We start from the raw sequence: 25,317 nt of genomic DNA, 5'->3' as shown, positions 1-25,317 counted from the left end.
TTTACTGACCTCTTTTGCTTCTCTTTTATAAAATTAAGCAAATCTTTTCTTCCATATAATGAAGTATGTCCGATTGATTATCAAAGATAGAATAAATGGGCGGGACTTGGTTCTCAAACGTTGAGGCAATGGGATTGTAAGAACGGGGCGTCGTTTTAGATGAGATGATTGGAGAAAGCCTGCATACCCCACTAGAAACAAGTGTGGAATTCAGGCACAACCTTTGAGTTTCAGGCTATTTGATCTTCAATGACGTCACACCAGACTGTCAGTCACTTCATGACTTTTATGAGCAGTGATGAGGTTAGTTAGGAGAGACAGAGTTAAGGACAGGTGTGTGTGTGTGATTTTTATCTTTTCCATCTCACACACTTGCTCCAGCATAGGTGTATCTGATAGTAATGGCGTTTCTGCGCTGGATCTTCGGACTGCTGATGGCCCTGATCGTGGTTTACAGTGTGTGTGTGATGTTTTATTACACACCTGAAACACACTCATCCAGGTGAGCGCATGAACTACAATATTTGAGCTTCATCTCTGATCACATCAAAACTCTTCTTTGTTTGTAATTGCTTATCTTTAAAGAAATGATAAAGCCTAAAATATAGGATTTAACAGAATGGAGTATATTTAAATTTGTACAACTCCAATTATTCTTCGCTTGTCATTGTGAACAACTGTGTGCTGATGAGAAACGCACAATGTGATTTTTATCTCATGTTTTAAGTTTTTTACATTGCGGGGAAATGCCTGATATGATGAAACAACTCTCTAATTATGTATTTCATTGTTCCAATGTATGATAAAACAGCTAATAATTACAAATGCACAACTAATAATAACATAAGTGAACAAATGCAAACATTTACTAAGTTGGTTTCAAACAACTAGTTAAAAACTGTCCTAATAATATTTTAGAATGTAATTTCTGTCGCTCAAACTGTAGATCATGTCAAAGTCACTGGGTTTGTTTCCCAGGGAAAGCAAGATCTGATAAATGTGTACATAGAATGCGATTGCAAAACTGCTTTGACTTTCTATAAAGCTGCTTTGAAACCAAGAGAATTGTGAAAAGCACTTTTACTTGACTTGAATTCACACAGGTGTTCTAGCAGAGGAACAGCTGAAGGTCTCCATGTTAATTATTAAAATTCAACAAAAAAGCGCAAGAGAACTATTAATAAACGTTTGATTTCTTCGTTTAAAATAACTAAGTTGGTCTTTATCGTTGTTGTGTTTACATTAAAAACGGTTTAAATAACACCGCAAGTATAAGCCAGGCTTTCTCGTCTTCATGAGTTGGATGTTTATTAAATGCGAATTGTACTGCTTTAGTAATAATAAACCACAAACTGCGATCGTTTAAAAAGGGGAAATCCATTTTTGTCATTTTGTTATTAAAACTTCAGTTTCATAAGTGAATATGGTACTATTTTATTGTAGGTCTATATGTTTTTATTATCATCATTAGTTATAATGAGCCACAAAGGGAAAATAGAAAGACCTTTACTTTTTATGTTACAAAGTCCGTTTATTCGGTTTTTTTTTTTTTTTTTCATTAGCAATAGTTATCCACGAATAGATAACGTTAAAGATCAAGGTACGAGAATGCGACATGGTTGCTGCTGAGGTAAATGGACTCTTTCTCGGTTTCTTTGTAGTAGCTGTACATTTATTCATTTAGCAGCTGTAGACATGGTCGTTATTTTTTCATTTGGGTACAGACGTGTTACAGGAAAAAAAGATCAAAGTCATGGCAACAATTTTATATATATTTTTTAATCAGGGTTGATATCAGATAAATTGGGCCACATTTTGGTTAATCGCTTGGTACACTAACAAAAAACCCATCTATGACATTTAACTCTGTTCTTATGATTAATAAGGACTGTTTTTAATACTTTTGTTCAGGTAAAATGGGCCGCCTGATCGAAAATGTGCGTCAAAATGCAAATTAAAATTGAAACATTTCTGATAAAACACATTAAATTATATTTAATTTAATAATGTAGCAGTGTAATATTGCATTTAAAGTACATTAGAACATCAATTTGAATTACATTTAAAAAATCAATTTCACGCTGTATAGAGAAAACGTACATTTGCGTTTAGGCCTCTCTCATCTGTCTCCTTATATTCGGCCAATGCTCCTCTCATCCTCTTCCCTACCCACCAATTGTATTTTTTTGCCCCATCCCTGGCAGACATTCTTTCTATCTCCTTAATGCTCTTTTCTGGCCCTCTTCTTTCCTTTCTGATCCTTTGTGTTTTTCATGCTGTCTGTAATAAATACATTAACATTAGGCTACTTTACTTCAATGCCTATCACTTCTATATCAAAATGTCTCTTTCACCCATTGTCTTTTCAGTGAGAGTGAGCCCATGTGTGCACAACTATGTTTGTGTGTACACATACACATACCTCACTAACATGCACATACAAACATAGTCGAGCACACATAAACACATTCAGAAGGTAAAATGTGAAAAAGCTATGTCACAAATGCAATAATAGAATATATTAATAACATAAATTTAGTAAGAGGAACCACTAGAATTTCTGCCTGAACTCTCCTTAGAAGGTGGCCCATTTTAACTGAAATTATTGGCTCATTTTATTTGAACACATTCAGGTAAATTGGACCCGTAACTAAAATTGCTTTTAAATAAAAATATAGATTATTTAGCAAAATCATTTTATCTCACAGAGGCCATCAAGACGTTATGAATCATTATTTCTAAATGTGCATTTGTTTTTATTGATGTATCATCCTTACTATTGAGAAGGAATATTGGATATATCAGGCCACTCACCTTGCTTTTTTCTGGCGCGGCCTCAAAATGAGACCTCTACACCCTTAGCAAACTCAGTCCAATAAAATCATTTGCTAGATGTCAAGAACTTTTATGGCAACAGTTTGAAATTCTTTGCAGTCATTGACTGTTAACTTTTAAGGAAATATGACACTCAAACCTTAAATGGCCTATTTTACCTGATGGTCCAGTTTACCTAATATCACCCTATATACAGTGGTGTAAAAAAATGTTGGTCCCCTTCCTAATTTTTGTTATTATTATTTTTTTTGCATGTTTGTCACACTTTAATGTTTCAGATCATCAAACAAATATAAATATTAATTAAAGATAACACAAGTAAACACAACATGCAGTTTTTGAATGAAGTTTTTTATATTATGAATTGAAAACAAAATCCAAACCCACATGGCCCTGTGTGAAAAAGTGTTTGCCCCTTAAACTTAATAACTGGTTGGGCCACCCTTAGCAGCAACAACTGCAATCAAGCGATTGCGATAATTTCCATTGAATCTGTTACAGCGCTGTGCAGGAATTGTGGCCCACTCATCTTGGCAGAATTGTTGAAATTTAGCCACATTGGAGGGTTTTCATTTTGTGTTTCATGGTGTGTTTTGGATCATTTTCCTGCTGTAGAACCCAAGTTCGCTACAGTTTGAGGTCACCAATAGATGGCCGGACATTGTCCTTCAGGATTTTTTGGTAGACAGCAGAATTCATGGTTCCATTGATCACAGCAAGTCTTCCAGGTCCAGAAGCAGCAAAACAGTCCCAGACCATCATATTTTGCTGTTGGTATGATGTTCTTTTCCGAAATGCTGTGTTAATTTTTACTCAGATGTAATGGGACACACACCTTCCAAAAAGTTAAACTTTTGTCTCGTTAGTCCACAGAGTATTTTCCCAAAAGTCTTGGGGATCATCAAGATGTGTTTTGGCACAACTGAGACGAGCCTTTATGTTCTTTTTGCTCAGCAGCGGTTCTCGTCTCTGAACTCAGCCATGAAGGCCATTTTTGCCCAGTCTCTTTCTTATGGTGGAGTCATGAACACTGACCTTAACTGAGGCAAGAGAGGCCTGCAGTTCTTTAGATGTTGCACCCTAATGCACTTTTTGCATTTTAGCATCATACATTCTTTTTTACAGTCAGTCTGCCATTCAGACATTTTAAAAGTGTGACTTTAGGTGTCCTAATACTTTCTTAGACTGCTGTGCATCACATTCCTCTTGTTTATCTTACGAAGGGCTGGAGATGAACTTCATGTTGCAAGCGAGATACTGTTATAATAAGATGTGTGTGATAAAGGCTTTCATCTAATGCAGAAGAAACTGATTTCTCTCTTGTTTTTTTCTCTTTCAGAGAGGCGATGACAGAAGCGTTTCAGCGGCTGCGTTGCGCTAAACTCAGACGCAAGTTCTCCGGAATCCCAACCGCTAGAAGGTGAAACCAGCTCTTTTCATGCTCTTTTCAGTACAGCGAAGTGAAGGAGAGCAATAAACATAACATTTCTCAAGAGAAATATTTGAAGAGGACACAAATTATACAGCCAAAATTGTACTTGTAAGGATGCTATGTGTACACACCATGTGTGTGTATCCACCTTTTTTCTCAAGGTGTGAGTCTATGGGTTTTATTTAAGACTTAAGGTTTATTATCCGCTATAGGGAAAAAAACAAGAAGAACAATGTGCAGCAGTAAACAGTAAAACTATTTGCGTTACAAACCAGTGTCCTCATAATTAAGATTACACATTAAGTTAGGAATAACTGACGGCGGGCCATTTAATTCTCAGAAAATAATGCACACATGAGGTGGTGTTCGTGGAGTGGCCGTTACACCTTGGCTTTGCATTATTTTTGTAAGAATTCAAAGGAGGAAGTCAGTTCTCCGCTTAAAGGCTACTATGGGCACCACGCCTCAAGACATCGATCGGATGATATAGCCTCAAGGCATTTGTCCGGTTTTTGTCCTGAAAACTCTATTGTGAGTATAATAAATTTCTCACAGCTCATCCAGCGTCTCCGTTGCTAATTCCAACATGTCATTTTAGACCTAGTTACAATGCTTGAGCCGTTATAACAGACTAAATACGGTTAATAATTTAGACAGACAGGCAGACAGAGAGAATAAAAGTTAATTCTCTTCAGGAACAGTGCCGTTGTTTCCTCGCTTGTGAGAAATATTATGTAGTTTTTAAGTTGTTAATCATTAGAACAGTGCTAACAACATTAGCTCATTTCTTAACTTGTGTGCAAACTCATGAATGCAGATTTAGGCATTCAAAAGGTTATAATCAACGGTTTGCCGTGCAGTTAAAAACTTTTAAATGTTGAGGCTAATAACCGCCAGACACCAAGTGCATTTAAAATCCTTTAATGCACGGCAATAGCTTAGAATAACCAATAATTTGTTCACTTTAACATTATTCTTTAAACACTGTTTATGTAAAATGGCGCTTTAAAATAATTATGGCAGAATAATTATTTGATAAAATCATTATTTACATTGATTAACCCCATGTTAAATTGGGGGGTCATTTGTTTTGCGGTTTTGCTATACATTCTTAAATTGATTATATTCATATTATGTTCTTGCCCCGTTCATGCAATGAATGCATGTTATTGAATGAGTGTGTTTTTTCCAGAACATTAATTCACCTGCTCAGTTAATTTCAGTGGTAGGCTATGATACATATTCATATATTAAATGCCCCCTAACTTGCAAACTTCCCGTGATAATGCAAATATTTCTGCCCGTTTTCGCTCGTTTTCAGCCTCTGCTTTTCTGCAACAGACTGAAGCCTCCACGTAAATTCAGCAGCCCTTGCTTTCAGCTAATAAAAGAAAAATGCTGCGATTTTCGTTTTTATTTTATGATTGTCGGGGCAGTCTCCATGCAGCTCTATCTTAAACGTCTCAAAATACAGTTCACTTTAGATTGGCAAGACAGTCATTTATGCCTGGAGCTGGCCCCAGATAGGTTAATAGGTTCACCACATGGTCATAATTATTAAATTATCTTGTGTCCTCTAACTTAATTACCAAACTGCAGCAAGACTGTTGATCTGCCACTTAAAGGGGTCATCGGGTGCAAAACTAACTTTTCCAAGTTGTTTGAACATTAATGTGTGTTGGTAGTTTGTGAACACAACCACCCTACAATGATAAAAATCCACTTTTTTCAATCTTTAAGGCCTGGTTTCTCAGACAGGGTTTAGACTAAGCCAGGATTAGGCCATAGTTCAATTAGGACACTTAAGTAATTTTTATAAATGTGCTTAGAAAAAAACATTACTGCTGTTCATCTTGAGACAAAACAAAGGAACTGATATAATTTAAGATCAGTTAAGGTTCTTTCAGTTTAAAAAAAACATCTCAGACATTTTAGTCTTAGACTAGGCTTAAGCCTTGTCTGTGAAACCGAGGGTATAAGTAATATCCCCTTTTTAAAATCAGATCATTCTTAGCTTCTTGTCGTTGTGACGAAATACATTTGATTGACATGAGCGCCTTACCTTAGCCCCGCCCTCACCGAGCTGAAACAGTCCGAAAAGGTGACCAAAATTCAATATTTAGTCAGCGTCTGAGGACAATGTAATTTTGACGTCCAATAACGACGTCAAATGACGTTGATATTTGGTTGATTTTTAGGTCGAACCAATATTGATGTCAAATACTGACATTTATTCATCAGGTATGGCAGCCAAAATCCAACGTATGATAGACGTCAGAGTGGTTGGGATACAACGTCAATCTGACGTAATGTTGACGTCCTGTGCTTGCTGGACAGGTGCAGAGGAAGACTCTAATTGGCTGATTGAGGTGTTCTGTTGTAATATTGGCTGATTGAGGTGTTCTGGATGTAATAATGAACATAGCAGAAGTCATTTACTACTGACATTTGAGCCGCTGAAGACGCAGAGGTTTAACATTACTTTCGTTTTTAAATGGAAAGTGCCAATCTCGATCTACATAAGCATCTGTCTTCGTGCAAATTGTTCCTGATGCAGCTTCACCCAGAAGTGAGTATAAGGGTTTTTTTATGCATCTTTGCAAATGGCCTTCCTTAATAAAGTGCTTGTTGGCAAGATTCGCCGATAAACGCGGCTTAAGTAAACATAATCCCAGAGAGAGGCGGGGGAGCAGAGCTCGTGGCATTTAAAGGGGCCATGTCTTAAAATGAGCTGAAATTAGGGCTAGGCGATACCACTTATTTTGTTTTCGATACCATACCGATACTTTTAAGGCCAGTATCATCGATATCGATACCGATACTTCTAAACTTAACTTTTAAATTATTACAGTTATTAAATTAATAAATTCTGGGCTGCCGTTTCCCAAAATCCTCAATCCTTTTTATGATACTTTTGGGAAACACAGCCCTGTTTGAATGCACTGTCTGAAGGGAGTGAATGCTCTCTGGGATTGATTGGTTCTGTCTTGCAACATTTGCATGCGTTCAGATGAGTAGGAAAATTGTTATATTGTGCAGAGTTATTCCCTAACATAGGTTATACGTCCAGTTCAATGCACATTGTACGCCTTGCTTTTTGTTAAAATAAACAAAATCACTATTAGTATTGATATTTTAAATTTGAGTATGGATACTATCGATGCTCACATCAGTATTGATATATCGATACTTTAGGATCGATATGCCCATCCCTATAGCTGAAATTTTGCAGAGCTGATTTTGACAAGGTAAAAGGGTGTTTTTTTTTTTTTTTTTTTTACTACTATTGAGAATTTTTAATCAAAGTATATTAGAGACTTTTCATTAAGACCCTAAAGAATCATATGAACTTGTGGAAAATGGCCATCCGATGACCCCTTTAAGATATTCAGTGTTTTGTTATGCTGGGATAAATCAAACTGGGACCATCCAGAGAATGTTGACAGAGTTGTTTCAAACATCTCATGCTTTTCTTTTTCAATAGACTAAACATGAAGCGTTTCACCCAAGAACTTGACGATTTCCTAAACTGTCTGTACAAACCGAACACGACCGAGCAGGAGCTAAACAGGTGTGTGTGTCCATCTCTAGTCACCTTCATGCATTATTTGTTGGTTAACAGGTTATTACACGTGTCTCATATATGACCCTGATGTCACTGCATTAGCTGGTTTAGTAGTATTTGGCTTATTCCTGTTCTGCCAAATGCTTTAAATTGACGTTTGTGCTGCTGTTTTCCCTCCAAAGTGATGTTACTTTTTGTTAGTTAAATGGATTTAAACTGCAGACAAACAGACAGGAAACTGATTCCCAGTTAATATAATGTTCAAAAAGAAAACATGTTTCATTTGAAAGATTTAATTTGGAGAAAAGAAGGGAAACATCTGGACTATTACTGAATGATTCATTCAGTAGATTAATTCTGCTTATTAACTGGATCATTTCAGAGCTTTGTACCGCTCATAGTTCATGAGTAGTCTTATCACGTTAAATGTAATTTTTATCGCTGATGTTTATTGAGAGCTGAATGCTTGTGAAATGAGTGCTGATAGGTAATTCTGTCTCTTTGTTTGTGTTAATGACAGAATGAGGCTGCAGTTTTGCTGCAACGCCACAGGATCGATATTCCTCACCAAACGAAACACAGCTGTCAATCAGACCATCCCATATGAAACAACCATTAAAAGCACATACACAATGAATCCAGACATTCACAGCATGCTGCCTGAGGTGTGTGTGTTCTGGTTACTATGTGGCCGTTATGATGAGTCACACCATTAAACATTTCTAAAATATAAATATTTGATGAAAGACTTGGAAAAAAAAGTTTGCCTTGACAACTAACTGAAATAAGTTTGTGTGTGTGCAGGATGTCCCCTGGAGCGGTCGTCGTCTGGGTCGGTGTGCTGTGGTCGGCAGCGGCGGGATTCTGAAGAACAGCAGCTGTGGACGTGAGATTGACAGCGCAGACTTCGTCATACGGTAAACACATCCCATCATGCCTTGCTCCTCACTGACTGTAGTGATTTATATGGACCAGAAACAGGCTGAAAATCCCATAGAAAAAAAGACCTGAGACATCTACAGAGTAGAAGCTCATATGTGACCCTGGACCACAAAACCAGTCATAAGGTTAAATTTTACAAAACTGAGATGTATACATCATATGAAAGCTCAATAAATAAGCTTTCTGTTGATATATGGTTTGTTAGGATCTGACAATATTTGGCCGAGATACAACTATTTGAATATCTGGAATCTGAGGGTGGAAAAAAATCAAAAAACTGAGAAAATCACCTTTAAACTTCTCCAAATGAGGTTCTTAACAATGCATATTACTAATCAAAAATTACATTTTGATATATTTATAGTAGGAATTTTACAAAAAATCTTCATGGAACATGAACTTTACTTAATTTCCTAATGATTTTTGGCATAAAAGAAAAATCAATAATTTTGACCCATACAATGTATTTTTGGCTATTGCAACAAATATTTCCCAGCGACTTAAGACTGGTTTTGTGGTCCAGGGTCACATATAGACTTTGAACTTGGTTTTTTTACAGCAGTTTTAAAAGACTGAAACAGCTGCAGCCTGTCACAGTCTCTAGGAAACTTTACTTTCTATTTTAATTCAGTGTTACTTGCCTTTTCTTGTAATTATTTGTGGCCCCATTGCCAGGATCATGGATCTATGTGTTTTGTTTACCTTTTCGACGTTTCCCTTGTGCCTTTAGATCTAGTTTTCCTATGTGTTTTCCAATGCTCTTATTTAGTCTTTCTGTTTCTGTTCCTTGATTGTTTCCAATTTGATTACAGGTGTGTCATGTCTTCCACCCATTAAGTTGTGTATTTAAAGGTGCCATAGAATGCATTGATACAATATTTTAACTTGTTCTTTGAGATCTACATAGAAGGTATATGGCATAGGAAAGGGCAAACATTCTCCAGAAACGGTTTTAAAGTCCATAGGATTTGTCCCTAGAATGAAATGATCTGTTATTACCTTATTTGGAAGGTTCATGAATAATAATGAAGAGCTCTGCCCTGATTGGATATCTTACAGAGCGGCTCGCTCTAACACAGCAGGAAGGAAACACATGGAGGAAGTATATATTTAATTACGGAGCTTGAACTGCTATTACTATGCGGGGGATTGAAACTGCCGTTTTGAATGCACAATAACTTTTTAGTTTCATTTTTGAGATCGGCAATCGCACATGCTGTGTAACGTTATACTACAGCGGCAGTACTTACCACATTTGACAAGTTTAGATGCTTGTTAGTGATGCTCAGGATCTGCAAATCATTCACCATCATCCACACAGTCATCTCTCCTTACTCTGTTTATGTGGTAAGTGAAATCTTATGCACTGCAATGTAGCAGGCAAAGTGTCCCTTTAGTGGCTCGCCTTATTTTATTGGTTTCCTTGCCTTTCTGAGTACAAATCATCCCTTCACTGAAGATCTCCTGTGCAAGCTGGAACATAACATTTATTCCCGTGAGCTGACATTTTCACTATTGTCCTCGCTTTGTTTTGTTTTTTTCACAATAGCCCCCAAAGAACATCTGATGATTTGTCTATGCAAATGTTGGGGGCGTAACTATTAATAATCCAGAGACTACGTAATAGTCGCTGTTATGTTAGGATTGACCTGTTTTTCAGTGTCTTTTTCAAACACCAGGTTTATATAAGAAGGAGGAAACGATGGTGTTTGAGACTCACAGTATGTCATGTCCATGTACACACAACTGTTATTATTCAACTATGCCAAGGTATATACAGTTTTCAATTCTATGGCACTTTTAAAGAGTGTTTGATTCTCGCTTCCTTTGTCTGGCATCGATTGTCATTTCTTTTCTAATGAACACTTAGAAAACCCATGACCTGCTAAAAGTAGAACCCAGCATATACATTTGTAATATTAAGCCATTTATGTTTAATATCATGCAAATTTTACCCTTAAAGGATAGAAGTGGCGTCTGTTATGTAGATTAAACGAATCAAGGATTTTTCTCTGTTTCAGGTTTAATTTGGCTTACATTAATGACAGTGATGTTGGACTGAAGACAGATCTGATAACCATCAACCCCAGTCAGATTAAGCATGAGTCAGTATCCACACACACACACACACACACACACACACACACACACACATACTGTAGATAAAGCTGACTTGACATGACTTGATTTTTTTTTGTCGTATTTGAAACACATGTATGCTGTAATACAGTTCATTTCTTTCGGTACAATAGTGTTTATTAGAAACTGTGTGTCTGTAGATACAAAAACCTGGAGGAGAATCCGGATCCGTTTGTGGAGCGGGTCAGTGTGTACGGGAACGCATCCCTCGCTATCCCCGCCTTTGCCTACACCTTCTGCACTGGACTGGCAATCAGAGCTCTCAGAGTCCTCCATCCAGTCAGACCTCAGCAGCCGGTGGTGTTCTTCAGCCCTGAGTACCTGCGAACACTAGACCGTTTCTGGAAGGGGCGTGGCCTGAAGGAGGTCCGCCTCTCCACTGGGTTTGCATTAATTAGCACAGCGCTGGAGCTGTGTGAGAGTGTGCACGTGTACGGATTCTGGCCATTCGGCAACGACCTGCAGGAAAATCCCCTTCCGTACCATTATTACAACCAGTTTGGTCCAAACCGCCACATGCACTCGATGCCGGAGGAGTTTGTGCGGCTTCTGCAGCTCCACAGCAAGGGGGCGCTGACACTGCACCTGCAGCCCTGCTCCTCGGATGAGCCCTGACATCTGCACACCTAGAGACGACCTCTACAGCCCTGAATGTCAGCGACCACATCAACTAGATGAGCCCCGGAGACGGATCATCAGTAAAGAACTCCTCACCTAGATGGCCGTTGGTTCAGAGGAAACAGATGAGTCCTCTGCACAATCTGACTTAATAAACTGTAATATTGATGTGATGCAAAGCTGAATTTTCATCAGCCATTACTTCAGTCTTAAGTGTCACATGATCCTTCAGAAATCACTCTAATATACTGATTTATTATTAGAATGATCTACATTGGATCTATATTGGATTGTAAATTGCAACAGTTGCCCTGCAAAGTATTTATTTAGAAATTGTGATATTTTTTCAGGGTTCTTTGTTCAGAATCAGAATCAGAATCAGAATGAGCTTTATTGCCAGGTATGTTTACACACACTAGGAATTTGTTTTAGTGACAGAAGCTCCACAGTGCTACAGAATGACAGTGACAAGACGATACATATTATAAAAAGAACAATATACAAGGATACAAGACAGACAATGTGCAAAAATAACGAAGACATTTGAACGGAAGTAAGTATGTGCATTAAATAAATAACTGAAAAATGAATAAAGAGTGTATAGTGTTGTATGTTCCACGATCAAGTGTTCATGAGATGGATTGCCTGAGGAAAGAAACTGTTTCGGTGTCTGGTCGTTCTGGTGCTCAGTGCTCTGTAGCGCCGACCGGATGGTAACAGTTCAAAAAGCGAGTGTGCTGGATGTGAGGGGTCCAGAGTAATTTTGGCAGCCCTTTTTCGTACTCTGGATAAGTAGAGATCTTGAAGGGTAGGGAGGGTTGTACCAATGATTCGTTCAGCAGTCCGGACTATCTGACGTAGTCTTCTGAGATCAGAATTGGTAGCTAAGCTGAACCAGATGGTAATTGAAGAGCAGAGGATGGATTCAATGATGGCAGAGTAAAACTGTTTCAGCAGTTCCTGTGGCAGGTTGAGCTTCCTCAGCTGGCGGAGGAAGTACAGTCTCTGCTGCGCCTTTTTCACAATGGAGTCTATGTGAATGTCCCACTTCAGGTCCTGAGAGATGGTGTTGCCAAGGAACCTGAATGACTTGTTGAATAAAAAGCTCAAAAGAACAGCATTTATTCAAAATATAAATAGTTTCTAACAAGAAAGTAATTGCTATAACTTTTTATCAATCTAACACACCTTTGGTGAATAAAAGTATTAATTTCTTTCAAAAAAAAAAAAAGAAGAAAAATTTACTGACCCCAAACTTATGCCGGTAGTAATCTTTTTTAATAACAAAGATAAAATAATGACAAAGTAAATGTCTGCCATTCTTTTTTTTTATTTTACCTTTTGTTACATTGAAAGGCTTTTTTACAAAAGGGAAATTAGTTTGGCTGTACCTTGCAAGGTAGTAAAACCAACATGACAAAGAATTGTGATAAAATCGTGAAACATGATATTCCTGAAAAAATCATGATATTTTTGCCATATCACCCACCCCTAAGTTGTGCTACCACTGTTTGGTCTGTGCTACAAAACTGATAACCCCTGTAGCACCAGTGCAATGTAAGTGGAAATAAAGTTAATGTACAGCCCTGCTCTATATGTTTCTTTAGTGCTTTGACCTTCAACCTTGCACCCGTAGACGTAAACTTTATATAGCAATAAACACCATAAAACATCTTTCAGTGCGTGTGTGTAATGTTTTATTACACACCCAGCACACATTTGTTCAGGTGAACATTTTCATATTTAAATATTATTGCAAACTAAATGAGACTCAAATTGAAGGCCTTGAGAACCATAGAGTGGTCTCAAGTAGGAATATAAAAGTAAGCATCTTTCAGATCCACTGGTAAGAACCAGTCCCCTAGGCAAACCTGCACAAGGATCTGTTTTAAAGTCAGCCTCCCCGAATGGCCGCCTCATTAAAGGAGTAGTTCACTTTCAGAACAAAAATGTACATGATAATGTAGTCACCCTCTTGTCATCCAAGATGTTTATGTCTTTCTTTCTTCAGTCGTAAGGAAATTATGTTTTTTGAGAAAAACATTTCAGGATTTCTCTCCATATAATGGACTTCTATGGTGCCCCCCAAGTTTGAACTTCCAAAATGCAGTTTGAATGCAGCTTCAATGGGCTTTAAACGATCCCAGCCGAGGAAGAAGCGTCTTATCTGGCGAAACAAATTGACAATTTATATACTTTTTAACCTCAAATGCTCGTCTTCTCTCGTCTCTGCGATGTACATGCGCAGTCTGTGTGATCCGGGTCAATAGAGTTAGGGTATGTCGAAAAACTCCCATCTCGTTTTCTTCCCCAACTTCAAAATCGTCATACATCGCTGCAAAAGTACCGACCCAGTGTTTACAAAGTGAACATAGAAAGAAGATCAAATGCCCTTTACAAAAAAAGGTAATACAGCGTTGTAGGACGAAAACGAGAAGGGAGTTTTTCGACATACCCTAACTGTATTGACCCATATTACACTGCACATCACAGAGACGAGAGAAGACGAGTATTTGAGGTTAAAAATTATCTTTAAATTTGTTTAGAAAATAACCGATCCTTTCACTTGAAAAGACCCTTCTTCCTCGGCTGGGATCGTTTAGAGCCCCTTAAAGTTACATTTAAATGACGTTTTGAAAGTTCAAACTTGAGGGCGCCATATATATCCATCATATGGAGAGAAATCCTGAAATGTTCTCCTCAAAAAACATAATTTCTTTACGACTGAAGAAAGAAAGACTTGAACATCTTGGATGGCAAGGGGGTGAGTACATTATCTGTACATATTTGTTTTGAAAGTGAACTAATCCTTTAAGGCGCCTGAGATCGAGGATGGCCCTGAACCCACCTTCGTTCTTTGGGATAAGGAAATAACAGCTGTAAACGCCTGACTCGCTGTTGTCTGGTGGGACAATTTTATTGGCTTCCTTTATCAGCAGACACTGCACTCCGGAGTGGATAATGTTGGAGTTTGGTGGTGAGGGTTGTGTAGGGACAGAAGAGCGGCTGTGAGTCGAGTAGTGGACGCACTGCGACTTGGTGAGTTTATCATAAATTTATTGCTCGAGCCTGTTTGCTCAGCCCTTGGACTCCGCTGTCTGTTTCTCTGAAGCTCCTGGGAGGAGAGAAACAGGAGAGTGCTAGGGACAGGGCAAGATGCTCATTTCACACCAAGAGTTAATGGTTTTACTGCACGGCATAAATTCTTGCTTGGAAGAAACTGTAAATCAGCACATGGTGGAGTTGCATCACTTAGCAGTGAATTGTCAATTCTGAGAAACGGAGGATGCAATTTTAAGGAAACAAGGGTCAATTTAGCTCAAAGGGAAGTGATTATGATTTTATGGGGAATTTGGACAGAATCATTGTTCTATGGCTGATCAGTGAGTCGGCCTGTGATTCATTGTATGAGCTGTATAACATCAACTCTGCAATGGATATTAATATCCAAAATATAGCGAACACACTATTTATTAGTACGGTAACAAGGTCGAGAGTTTAAGACATTAACTTATACATATACTTATCTTTTCAATGTAAATAAGACTTTATTGGGCCAGAAACACCTCTAAGACATATAAACCAATCTAACACGCACATTCACACAGGTTGCAAAAAACAGAGAAAGTGAGGAAATTATGACTTTAAGAGAGTGAAAACATGAAATCCCAAGTTTATAGCAATATATGCAATTGCTTAGACCTGAACAACCATCAGTCATCTAATTAACCCTCACATTGAGTTTCTCAATGAGACTATTAAACTTTAGATTAAATGCACCAATTCAGATAGAATCTGGAGGTTGTACTTGCATTGCCTTTGTGTTAAAGGAACACTCCACTTTTTTTGGAAATAGGCTCATTCTCATTCTTGAGTTTTACCGTTTTGAAATCCATTCAGCCGTTCTCCTGTTCTGGCGATATCACTTTTAGCATAGCTTAGCATAGATCATTGAATCCTATGAGACCAATAGCATCGCGTTCAAAAATGACCAACGATTTTCCATATTTGTCCTATTTAAAACTAGACTCTTCTGTAGTTATATTGTGTACTAAGACTGGCGGAAAATGTAAAGCTGCGATTTTCTAGGCTGATAAGATTAGGAACTACATTCCCATTCCGGTGTAATAGTCAAGGAAGTTTGCTGCCGTAATATGGATGCAACAGGCGCAGAAATGTCACGCAGCGCCTGAAATTAGTTTCCAGCTGGGTAACTGCCAATGTGACCGGCTTTTTGAAATTGTGACCAAACTTCAGGCGCTGTGGCTGAGTGGATTTTAAAACAGTAAAACTCAACTTATTATCTTGGGGGGAGTTGGAGAATAAGCTTATTTCCAAAAAAAGTGGAGTGTTCCTTTAAGGGAATTCCTTTTGTGTTGCATCATTACAGAAAGGTATTTCCCAAGGTTGCTGATTGGCTGGAAGTTCAGTACACTGCAAAAAATGCTTTTCTTACTTCGATTTTTTGTCTTGTTTCCAGCCAAAATATCTAAAAATTATTGAATCAGGAAGGATTTTCTAGACAAGTAAAAATTATTGTCTTGTTTTTAGTAAAAACAAGTCAAATTAAGTGAGTTTTTGCTTAAAACAAGTAAAATAATCTGCCAATGGGGTAAGAAAAATAATCTTATTTTAAACAGACAACTAGACTATTTTTCTTATCCCATTGGCAGATTATTTTGCTTGTTTTACTAAAAACAAGACAGAAATTTTTACGTATCCTTCGATTCAAGAATTTTTAGATATTTTGGCTGGAAACAAGACAAATAATCTAACTAAGAAAAGCATTTTTTGCAGTGTAGTCATTGGAAGTGACGAATTGGGTTTTGGCTGGAGAGTGGTGCAGAGTCGTGTACGCTGATTTTAAGTTTTGTGGCGGGCACAGACGTCTGAGACGTCTCATTATGGTTTTTAGAGGAGCAACTGGCATGCAAGCAAAAATGTGCTGGAACAGCACTCGAAGAATGCAAAAAGCAGTGGCAAATGGCACAAATCCAAAAAGCAACCTGAGTTTTTAAACTCTGCTCTTGGACTCATCCCAAATGAAGTCTTGACCAGTTAGACATGGTCTCAGCTCAGGTGTTGCTATGTTTCTCCTCCCGATACACAAACCAACGTTATCTTTTTAGTCACATGGTCCGAGTTTTCCCGCTCTTGCAGAGTATTATTTGGATATGATTTCTAACAAGAATGTGACACATTTGACAAAGAATTGATTGATAGAAACATTTGGGTTTTGGTGCATCTACATTTGTAAAAGGCGTGTTCTGTGGAATGAAAGGACAAAAGGTCTAGAAGGAGCTGTGAGTGAGGGAAACACCCAATGAATTCTCTACTGATGATTTTTTTCACATGATGGTCATGATGTACTGTGTCTTTGACCATTAATCTTAGTTACTTGCCCCAAATTTGACTTAAGAGTTGGAATTATCAAGTGTTCTTTTGTTTTTAATGTTGCAAGCTGTTCAAAGCTGAGACAAAGTTAGTTGGTTACGTTTTCTTCAGGCTGGTTGGCGCTAGGATCTGATTTACGGTCTTCCATGTTGTCTTGGGCCTCTTTATGGAATTCGGCTCCATGTGTTTCAACAATGTTCTGATTGAATCTTAAATTGTCTGATTTACTCTGATATGCTACTTGATGGACTATCCCGATTCACAAAGGTTCCATTCTGGTTGGCTTTGGCACTGTCTGCCTTTCAGAAAATTATAAGAAATACTTGAGGGTACTACTCGAGCCGCGATTTTTGCACCATGTATTAGTGTTCTCTTTGATCGTGGGAAATTTTAAATGTGTGCGTATTTCCACTCCAAATATATTATTATTCTTATTCTTATTATTCTTTTATGATTGCAAAGTTACTCTGTGCTCTAAAAATAGACATGTTTTATGACATTGTGCCATGCAAGATCTTTACATAATCTAGAGAAACTATTATTATATTGTTTCACATGCTGTTTAGTTGCACAGTGTTATGATAATAGGTTAAAAGACACATTTACACACATGCTATGAAAGTATGTTAAAGAAAAATTATATTTGTGATATTTCAACTGTATTAATGGACATATTTTCTAACATGAATGTTAAAAGGACACCATAGCATTTTAAGAAATACACAAGGTGGTAACGTGGGTACAGCTGATACACCATTTTTAGGTAGTTGTGTATAAATAACAGTTCAATCATAGAAAATAAAATGGATATTCAGAGGCTGTGTGTGTTTGTGTACTGGTATTACAGTATGGGGACCCAATGTCCTCACAAGTATAACAATACCAGTAAATTCTAACCTTATGGAACATTTTTTAGGTCCCTATAAGGAAACAAGCTTATAATTCTTACAGAATGACTGAAAATGCAGAATGTTTTGAGTGATGCGTAGGTTTAGGGGTAGGGTTACAGAATATACATGTATTTTGGTATTTTTACTGTTATTTACCTTTTAAAAGTGGGAATCAATCCTAACTCTGACTCAGCTGAAGGCATTGCAAATGCCCTTTCACCAACACGCGTGTAAGAAAAATGGATGAGGACGTTGAAGTTCTTGATAAGGAGATTTATTGCAGCATAGCAGTGACAAAGTATATGTAGTACCTTGGGTTCAACAGAGTCATATCCTAAGCTTAAACCGTTTATACTGTTACAGTTTACTACCTTTAATATAAATGATGTTGCTCCTGTTGTAATAGCTGTAGCCTGTATGTTAATTAAGTTCTGACATCCCTTTGTCTGAGATGGTTTTCGGTGTCCCGCACCTACTTTCATGCTACCATTTGCTCAGGATGTAATCGTCCCAAATGGTCTAGAAACAACATAACTGTTGACTTTCTTCTTCTCATAATTAAGCCATTTTGGGAAACGAGCATGATCAAACATATATTGAGGGGTGAAATCAGACTAAAGATTCTTACACCTGCCTTCATTACGGTCCTTCTTGGGCCTTACATCTTGGATTGGCAAGTTCATCCCGAACTATGCAATGGCAGTAGATCCCCTGCGGTATATTCTCAGATATATGTCAGAATGGATTTACATGGACTGAGGCAGCTGATGCAAGTTTCCAAGGGCTAAAGCAGCTGTTAGTCTTTATTCAACCTCTCCTTACCAACATTTGTGCCCATTAATACTTCAGATTACAGCATTGGAGGTGTCATGACAAGACAGAGCATTCAATAGCTTTCACTTCTCGTACATTGGTGTTAGCTTGAAAGAAAATACAGTACAGTTGAGAAAGAAGCAATAGTGCAATCCTGTTTTATGGCGAAACATCGAAATCTGTCAGGCCGCCACGGACACACCTTTCAATGAAAACTCTAGATCTTCGCAATTTAACCTCACAAAGGGCTTTTGATTAGACTCACCAAATTTGGTGTTGATCTGAATAAATCTCTAGGAGGAGTTAATTCAAGTACGACGCCTGAAAATGCCAAAAATTACTAAATTTGCTGAGAAAATTAAAAATAACTGACTTCCTGTTGGGTTTCGGATTTTGCTGCAATAGACTTTTTTGTAAGTATTGGTGTGTTACATGTGTGCACTGATTTTCATGCATGTATGTGAAGCTTAGCTCAAAGTGCAATGTGTATAGCTGGCGCTATCAAGCCATTTTGCCATAAACTAATAATAACATACAAGTGCACAAATGCAAACACATTTACTAAATCGGTTTCAAACATCTAGTTTTAAAACTGTCTCAATATTTTAGAATGTAATTTCTAAAATGCAAACTATTATTCTAAACAGCTTTCCTTTTGCTCAAACAGTAGATCATCTGCTTAGACATTCATTCATTCATTCATCCAACTTTATTTATTAAGCACTTTACAACCACCCAGTAGCAGACCAAAGTGCTGAACAAATAAGATAAGATAAAAAACACACACATAGTTCAAAGTATACATTTAAAACAATAATAAGACTGCACACATACGCCATACATTTACACTATCCAGCAAATATCAGCTCAGGTATCAAAGGCCAAGGAGAAAAGGTAGGTTTTAAGATGTGATTTGAACAAGGACAGCGAAGGGGTATGCCTAATGTAAAGAGGTAAACCATTCCATAACTTGGGGGCAGCCACCGCAAATGCACGATCACCACTGAGCTTACGTCTGGTTTTTGAGACTCTAAGAAGCAGCTGATCTGCTGATCTAAGAGCATACTTGAAACAAAATTTAACTGATAGGTGTTTACTTCTTGTTGTTGTTGTTTTTTTCCCCACTTGTTTCAGTTTTTAAGTCACACAACCTCCAGGAAGTTTTCTTTTCTACTTTAACATTTCATGGTTGATTCAGTATTGCTTGTGATTTCTTGTAATTATTTGTGGCCCACATTAATTAAAGTGTTTATTAGGGGCCAAGCAACAAAAGTGTGAAGGCACCTATTGTATCCATTGGCATACTTCTTCTTCTTCTGCTCTTGAGTCTATGGCAGCCCATAGAACCGCCTGCATGAAAGTTGTGTAATTTGGCACACTGATACAGGACAGTCTCAACATGAACCATAACCATAAGTTTGAAGTCTCTAACTCAAACTCTCTAGCGCCACCACTTGTCCAAAAATTTCATTCATTTATGCTTTTCCAGCATAAGGTCTAGAAGGACATTTTTCACCATCGTAAATTGTATTGTTTAGATTTTTCAACATTTTTAATAGTTCGTAAAACCTACTTTTGCGAACTTGTCCTAAACTGTTTGTCAGATTTTTACCAAAATTTGCTCAGATCATCTTTAGACCATGCTGGCAAAACGTTATGGAATTCAAGTTGATTTGGCAAACCATAAACCAATAACGTACAAACAAATTATATGAAAAGCACACAAGAATGGATGTGAAGCTATATCTCCACAACAGTTTGGCATATTAAGACCAAACTTGGTGTGTGTTGTAACAAGCATAACCTGAGGCAGTGTTTTGGTGCAGTGCCATCTAGTGAGCAAGAGATATGAAAAATGGCTATTTTTGCTTATAACTTCTCAATGGTTTGACCAAAAATCACTGACAAACTGGTCTCTTTAGATTCAGATGAGCATGCTGAGTTGAACCATACTCAATTTTCCTATGTCAGCCATTTTAGGTGTCTGCCTTTTTGAATTTTATCATAAAATGCTATATTTTACGAACACATTGGCGTATTGTTACCAATCTCTGTATGTGCCTTCAGCACCATGCCCTGACAGTACTAAGTTTGGGAGCAGTTATAAAGTTGTAAAGAAATTTAAAAAAATGCTAATATGATTTGATTAAGTTGGCCTATTTTAATTAAAAGTGATCTCAGTATATTCCTTGGGTCATGCCGAGATCATCGATACCAATTATGCCAAAATTGGCAGAATTTTATGTCCGCCATTTTGGTTAATGTTGAAAACCTACTTTTTCGATCTCCTCCTAGATCATTGGTCTGATTTTTACCAAATTTGTCTCATCTTCAAACTTCAAAAATGCTGGCAAAAAGTTATAGATTTCGTGTTGATATACAACACAGTTTTCATTTCACGCATCAACGAATTTGCTGGCAAGATGCCAAACTGCATCTGAGGCTGTATCTCTGCAAAGCTTTGACATATTGACACCAAACTTTCTATGTGCCATTGGCACCTCACACTGACCACGCCACATCTATTTGGTAAGAGCGCCACCTATGGACAAAAGTAATTTTTGATTAACATGGAAACCTACTTTTTCGAACTCCTCTACTCCTTTTCACCAAAATCATATCATATCATCTTCAGACTGTGTTGACCCAAACTTTGTGTGTGTCATTGTCACCTCACACTGATTACACCACATCGATTTTTGATAACAGCGCCACCTATTGGTCAAAAGTGATAACTCATTAAATCATAATAATTTTTCACGCATTTTGACTAAAATCATCTTAAAATGACTTCAATTACTCATTGCTTGAGTTGCTCTGATGCTTGCTGCCCTGCTTGCCTAGTGCTTGGCCCCGTAATTGCTGCTCGCAGCTAAATGAATAAATGTATAAATGTAAATATTTTGTCTTTGTTAATGTTATAAACATTAATAAAATACTGTTGATTATTTCATGTTAGCTCAAGTGCATTAAATAATAATAACAGATCCAACTTTTTAATAATGTATTAGTAAATGAAATTAAGTAAAATTAATAAATGCCGTATAAGTATTGTTGATTAGTTAAATGGAACCTTATTGTGAAATGCTATCATGATTTTATATCGTAAACTGGTGATTGAAAATGGTTTGTATAAATATCAGCAGCAAATTTTCTTTCTAATGAACACTTTGAAAAGTCATGACCTGCTTAATATAGAACCCAACATATACTTTTGTAATATTAAGCCATTTATGTTTAATATCATGCCATTTTACTCTTAAAAGATAGAAGTGGCACCTGTTTTTATTTTTATTTTTATTTTTATTTTTTTTAACGAATTAAAGATTTTTCTCTGTTTCAGGTTTAGTTTGGCTTACATTAATGACAGTGATGTTGGACTGAAGACAGATCTGGTAACCATCAACCCCAGTCAGATTCAGAGAGAGTCAGTATCTGCACACACAAAGCTATACCAGCATACAGTTAATTTCTTTCAGTGCAATAGTGTTTATTAGAAACTGTGTGTCTGTAGATACAAGAACATGGAGAAGAATCCGGATCCGTCAGTGTGTACGGGACAGTGTGTGCCTCCCTCGCTATCCCCGCCTTTGCCTACACTTTCTGCACTGGACTGGCAATCAGAGCTCTCAGAGTCCTCCATCCAGTCAGACCTCAGCAGCCGGTGGTGTTCTTCAGCCCTGAGTACCTGCGGACACTGGACCATTTCTGGAAGGGGCGTGGCCTGAAGGAGGTCCGCCTTTCCACTGGGTTTATGTTAATTAACACGGCGCTGGAGCTGTGTGAGAGTGTTTATGTGTACGGATTCTGGCCGTTCGCCACCGACCTGCAGGACAATCCCGTCCCGTATCATTATTACGATCAGATAAAGGTGCACCGCTCTGCACTCGATGCCAGAGGAGTTTGTGCGGCTTCTGCAGCTCCACAGCCAGGGGGTGCTGACACTGCACCTGCAGCCCTGCTCCTTGGACAAACTTCACAAGAACTTTTAGAGCACTTTACGTCAGATTTTTTCTGTAATGTACTGATAAACATTAGACTTTCATATATTTTAGATTCATTACACACAACTGAAGAAGTTCAAGCCTTTTATTGTTTTAATATTGATGATTTTGGCATACAGCTCATGAAAACCGAAAATTCCTATCTCAAAAAATTAGCATATTTCATCCGACCAATAAAAGAAAAGTGTTTTTAATACCAAAAAAGTCAACCTTCAAATAATTATGTTCAGTTATGCACTCAATACTTGGTCGGGAATCCTTTTGCAGAAATGACTGCTTCAATGCGGCGTGGCATGGAAGCAATCAGCCTGTGGCACTGCTGAGGTGTTATGGAGGCCCAGGATGCTTCGATAGCGGCCTTAAGCTCATCCAGAGTGTTGGGTCTTGCGTCTCTCAACTTTCTCTTCACAATATCCCACAGATTCTCTATGGGGTTCAGGTCAGGAGAGTTGCCAGGCCAATTGAGCACAGTAATACCATGGTCAGTAAACCATTTACCAGTGGTTTTGGCACTGTGAGCAGGTGCCAGGTCGTGCTGAAAAATGAAATCTTCATCTCCATAATGCTTTTCAGCAGATGGAAGCATGAAGTGCTCCAAAATCTCCTGATAGCTAGCTGCATTGACCCTGCCCTTGATAAAACACAGTGGACCAACACCAGCAGCTGACATGGCACCCCAGACCATCACTGACTGTGGGTACTTGACACTGGACTTCAGGCATTTTGGCATTTCCCTCTCCCCAGTCTTCCTCCAGACTCTGGCACCTTGATTTCCGAATGACATGCAAAATTTGCTTTCATCCGAAAAAAGTACTTTGGACCACTGAGCAACAGTCCAGTGCTGCTTCTCTGTAGCCCAGGTCTGGCGTTTCTGACGCTGTTTCTGGTTCAAAAGTGGCTTGACCTGGGGAATGCGGCACCTGTAGCCCATTTCCTGCACACGCCTGTACACGGTTTCTACTCCAGACTCAGTCCACTGCTTCCGCAGGTCCCCCAAGGTCTGGAATCGGTCCTTCTCCACAATCTTCCTCAGGGTCCGGTCACCTCTTCTCGTTGTGCAGCGTTTTCTGCCACACTTTTTCCTTCCCACAGACTTCCCACTGAGGTGCCTTGATACAGCACTCTGGGAACAGCCTATTCGTTCAGAAATTTCTTTCTGTGTCTTACCCTCTTGCTTGAGGGTATCAATGATGGCCTTCTGGACAGCAGTCAGGTCGGCAGTCTTACCCATGATTGCGGTTTTGAGTAATGAACCAGGCAGGTGTTTAGAGTTAATTAGTTGATTCAGATTATTAGGTTAATAGCTCGTTTAGAGAACCTTTTCATGATATGCTAATTTTTTGACATAGGAATTTTGGGTTTTCATGAGCTGTATGCCAAAATCATCAATATTAAAACAATAAAAGGCTTGAACTACTTCAGTTGTGTGTAACGAATCTAAAATATATGAAAGTCTAATGTTTATCAGCACATTACAGAAAATAATGAACTTTATCACAATATGCAAATTTTTTGAGAAGGACCTGTACGTGCACAGAAGTTGAATGGTAAGATTTACCCTCCTTAATTTATTTGTTAACTTTATTTTGTTATGCTGTTTTGTGTTGTAGTAAAAAATCCCAATGGAGCCCTAAGAATTAGATATGAGATGGGCCCCAGTGGAGTTTTAAAACTTAAATATGAGGAGTCCCCTGAACAAATCTCCCTAGGCAACTATAATGATTCAGGTACATTGAAAATTGATTTTGACGATTTGCTTATCCAAGGACTTCAGAAGGACCACGACAAACAAATCAAAAAGCAAAAGAAAAAGGATCGTCGCCACAGACGGACATCACGGTGCAACGAAGAGGGACTTCAGGAAAGAAATGATGGAACATCAAACAACACTCTTTAAGCTAAGGGAAATAATAAGGTTAATTGGAAAACAAGACGAAATGGCAAGGAAAATGATGAGGCTGCTGAAGGAATTGATTGCATTAAATAATTTTTGCTCTGAGCTAAACTCTTTAGTAACTGATTTGGAAACATTGAGATTGCAAACTTCTTCTTTTGCCCAAGATAAATTTTGACTTGTTAAAGATGTTATCAAAGAGAGGAGATATAAGTTCCTCTTAGGAGGTGTCATGAGATGTAAGGATAAGAAGTGTACGTGCAGTTTATCGTGTTTTAAAAAGGTGAAGGGTTCATTGTACTTCCCAACAGGAGATGCATTTTGTAACCAGTTTACAGAATGGAACTTCTAAGGTGGAATGATTCTGTTTTACCTGCATTTGTTATTTTATGTTTTAAAGTGTGTGACAATAGAAATGAAGAGTTAAAGGGAGCTAGTTCGGTTGGCTGTTAAAAGACTGATGCTAAAGCAGCATAGATATTTCCTGTGTCAATGTTGTTATGGTAACGAGAGGCCTCTGCTAGTATAGGAAGCTAAAATGTGTGTGTGCTTATCTTTAGAGAGGACATGTCTGAAAACTTGTGAATGCAAGGAGGGGGGCACATTGGTTTGGAGACTATAAATGGCTTTGGAAAAATGTACATTTTTGCCATTCCTCGGGTGAAAACTACCTCGCTGTTATTTTATTTATTACTTATGAGTTTTTGTTTTAATAAACCGAAACCATCTCAGATGGTGATTCGAATGCTTCTTTTAAATCAAGACTCTGAGTGATTATTTTAATAACCTAT

The 25,317-nt window shown here is 37.9% G+C and overlaps 1 protein-coding gene and 1 pseudogene across 1 annotated transcript; both read left to right on the top strand.

The window, feature by feature from the left end:
• Nucleotides 1–401: 401 nt before the first annotated feature.
• LOC141290700 (alpha-2,8-sialyltransferase 8E-like) lies at nucleotides 402–11,528 on the top strand. Its single transcript, XM_073822794.1, has 7 exons — nucleotides 402–502; nucleotides 4,175–4,255; nucleotides 7,752–7,838; nucleotides 8,353–8,497; nucleotides 8,637–8,749; nucleotides 10,796–10,879; nucleotides 11,054–11,528. The coding sequence occupies exons 1-7, from the start codon at nucleotides 402–404 to the stop codon at nucleotides 11,526–11,528; spliced, it is 1,086 nt and encodes a 361-aa protein (XP_073678895.1).
• A 6,526-nt stretch (nucleotides 11,529–18,054) lies between these two features.
• On the top strand, nucleotides 18,055–22,620 carry LOC141290699 (alpha-2,8-sialyltransferase 8F pseudogene; annotated as a pseudogene).
• The last annotated feature ends 2,697 nt before the right edge of the window (nucleotides 22,621–25,317 follow it).

This window comes from Garra rufa, chromosome 18 (assembly GCF_049309525.1).
Source record: "Garra rufa chromosome 18, GarRuf1.0, whole genome shotgun sequence".
Classification (NCBI taxonomy): Eukaryota; Metazoa; Chordata; class Actinopteri; order Cypriniformes; family Cyprinidae; genus Garra; species Garra rufa.
The sequence above is the reverse complement of the archived record's forward strand: the minus strand, read 5'-3'. Positions and strand labels throughout refer to the sequence as shown.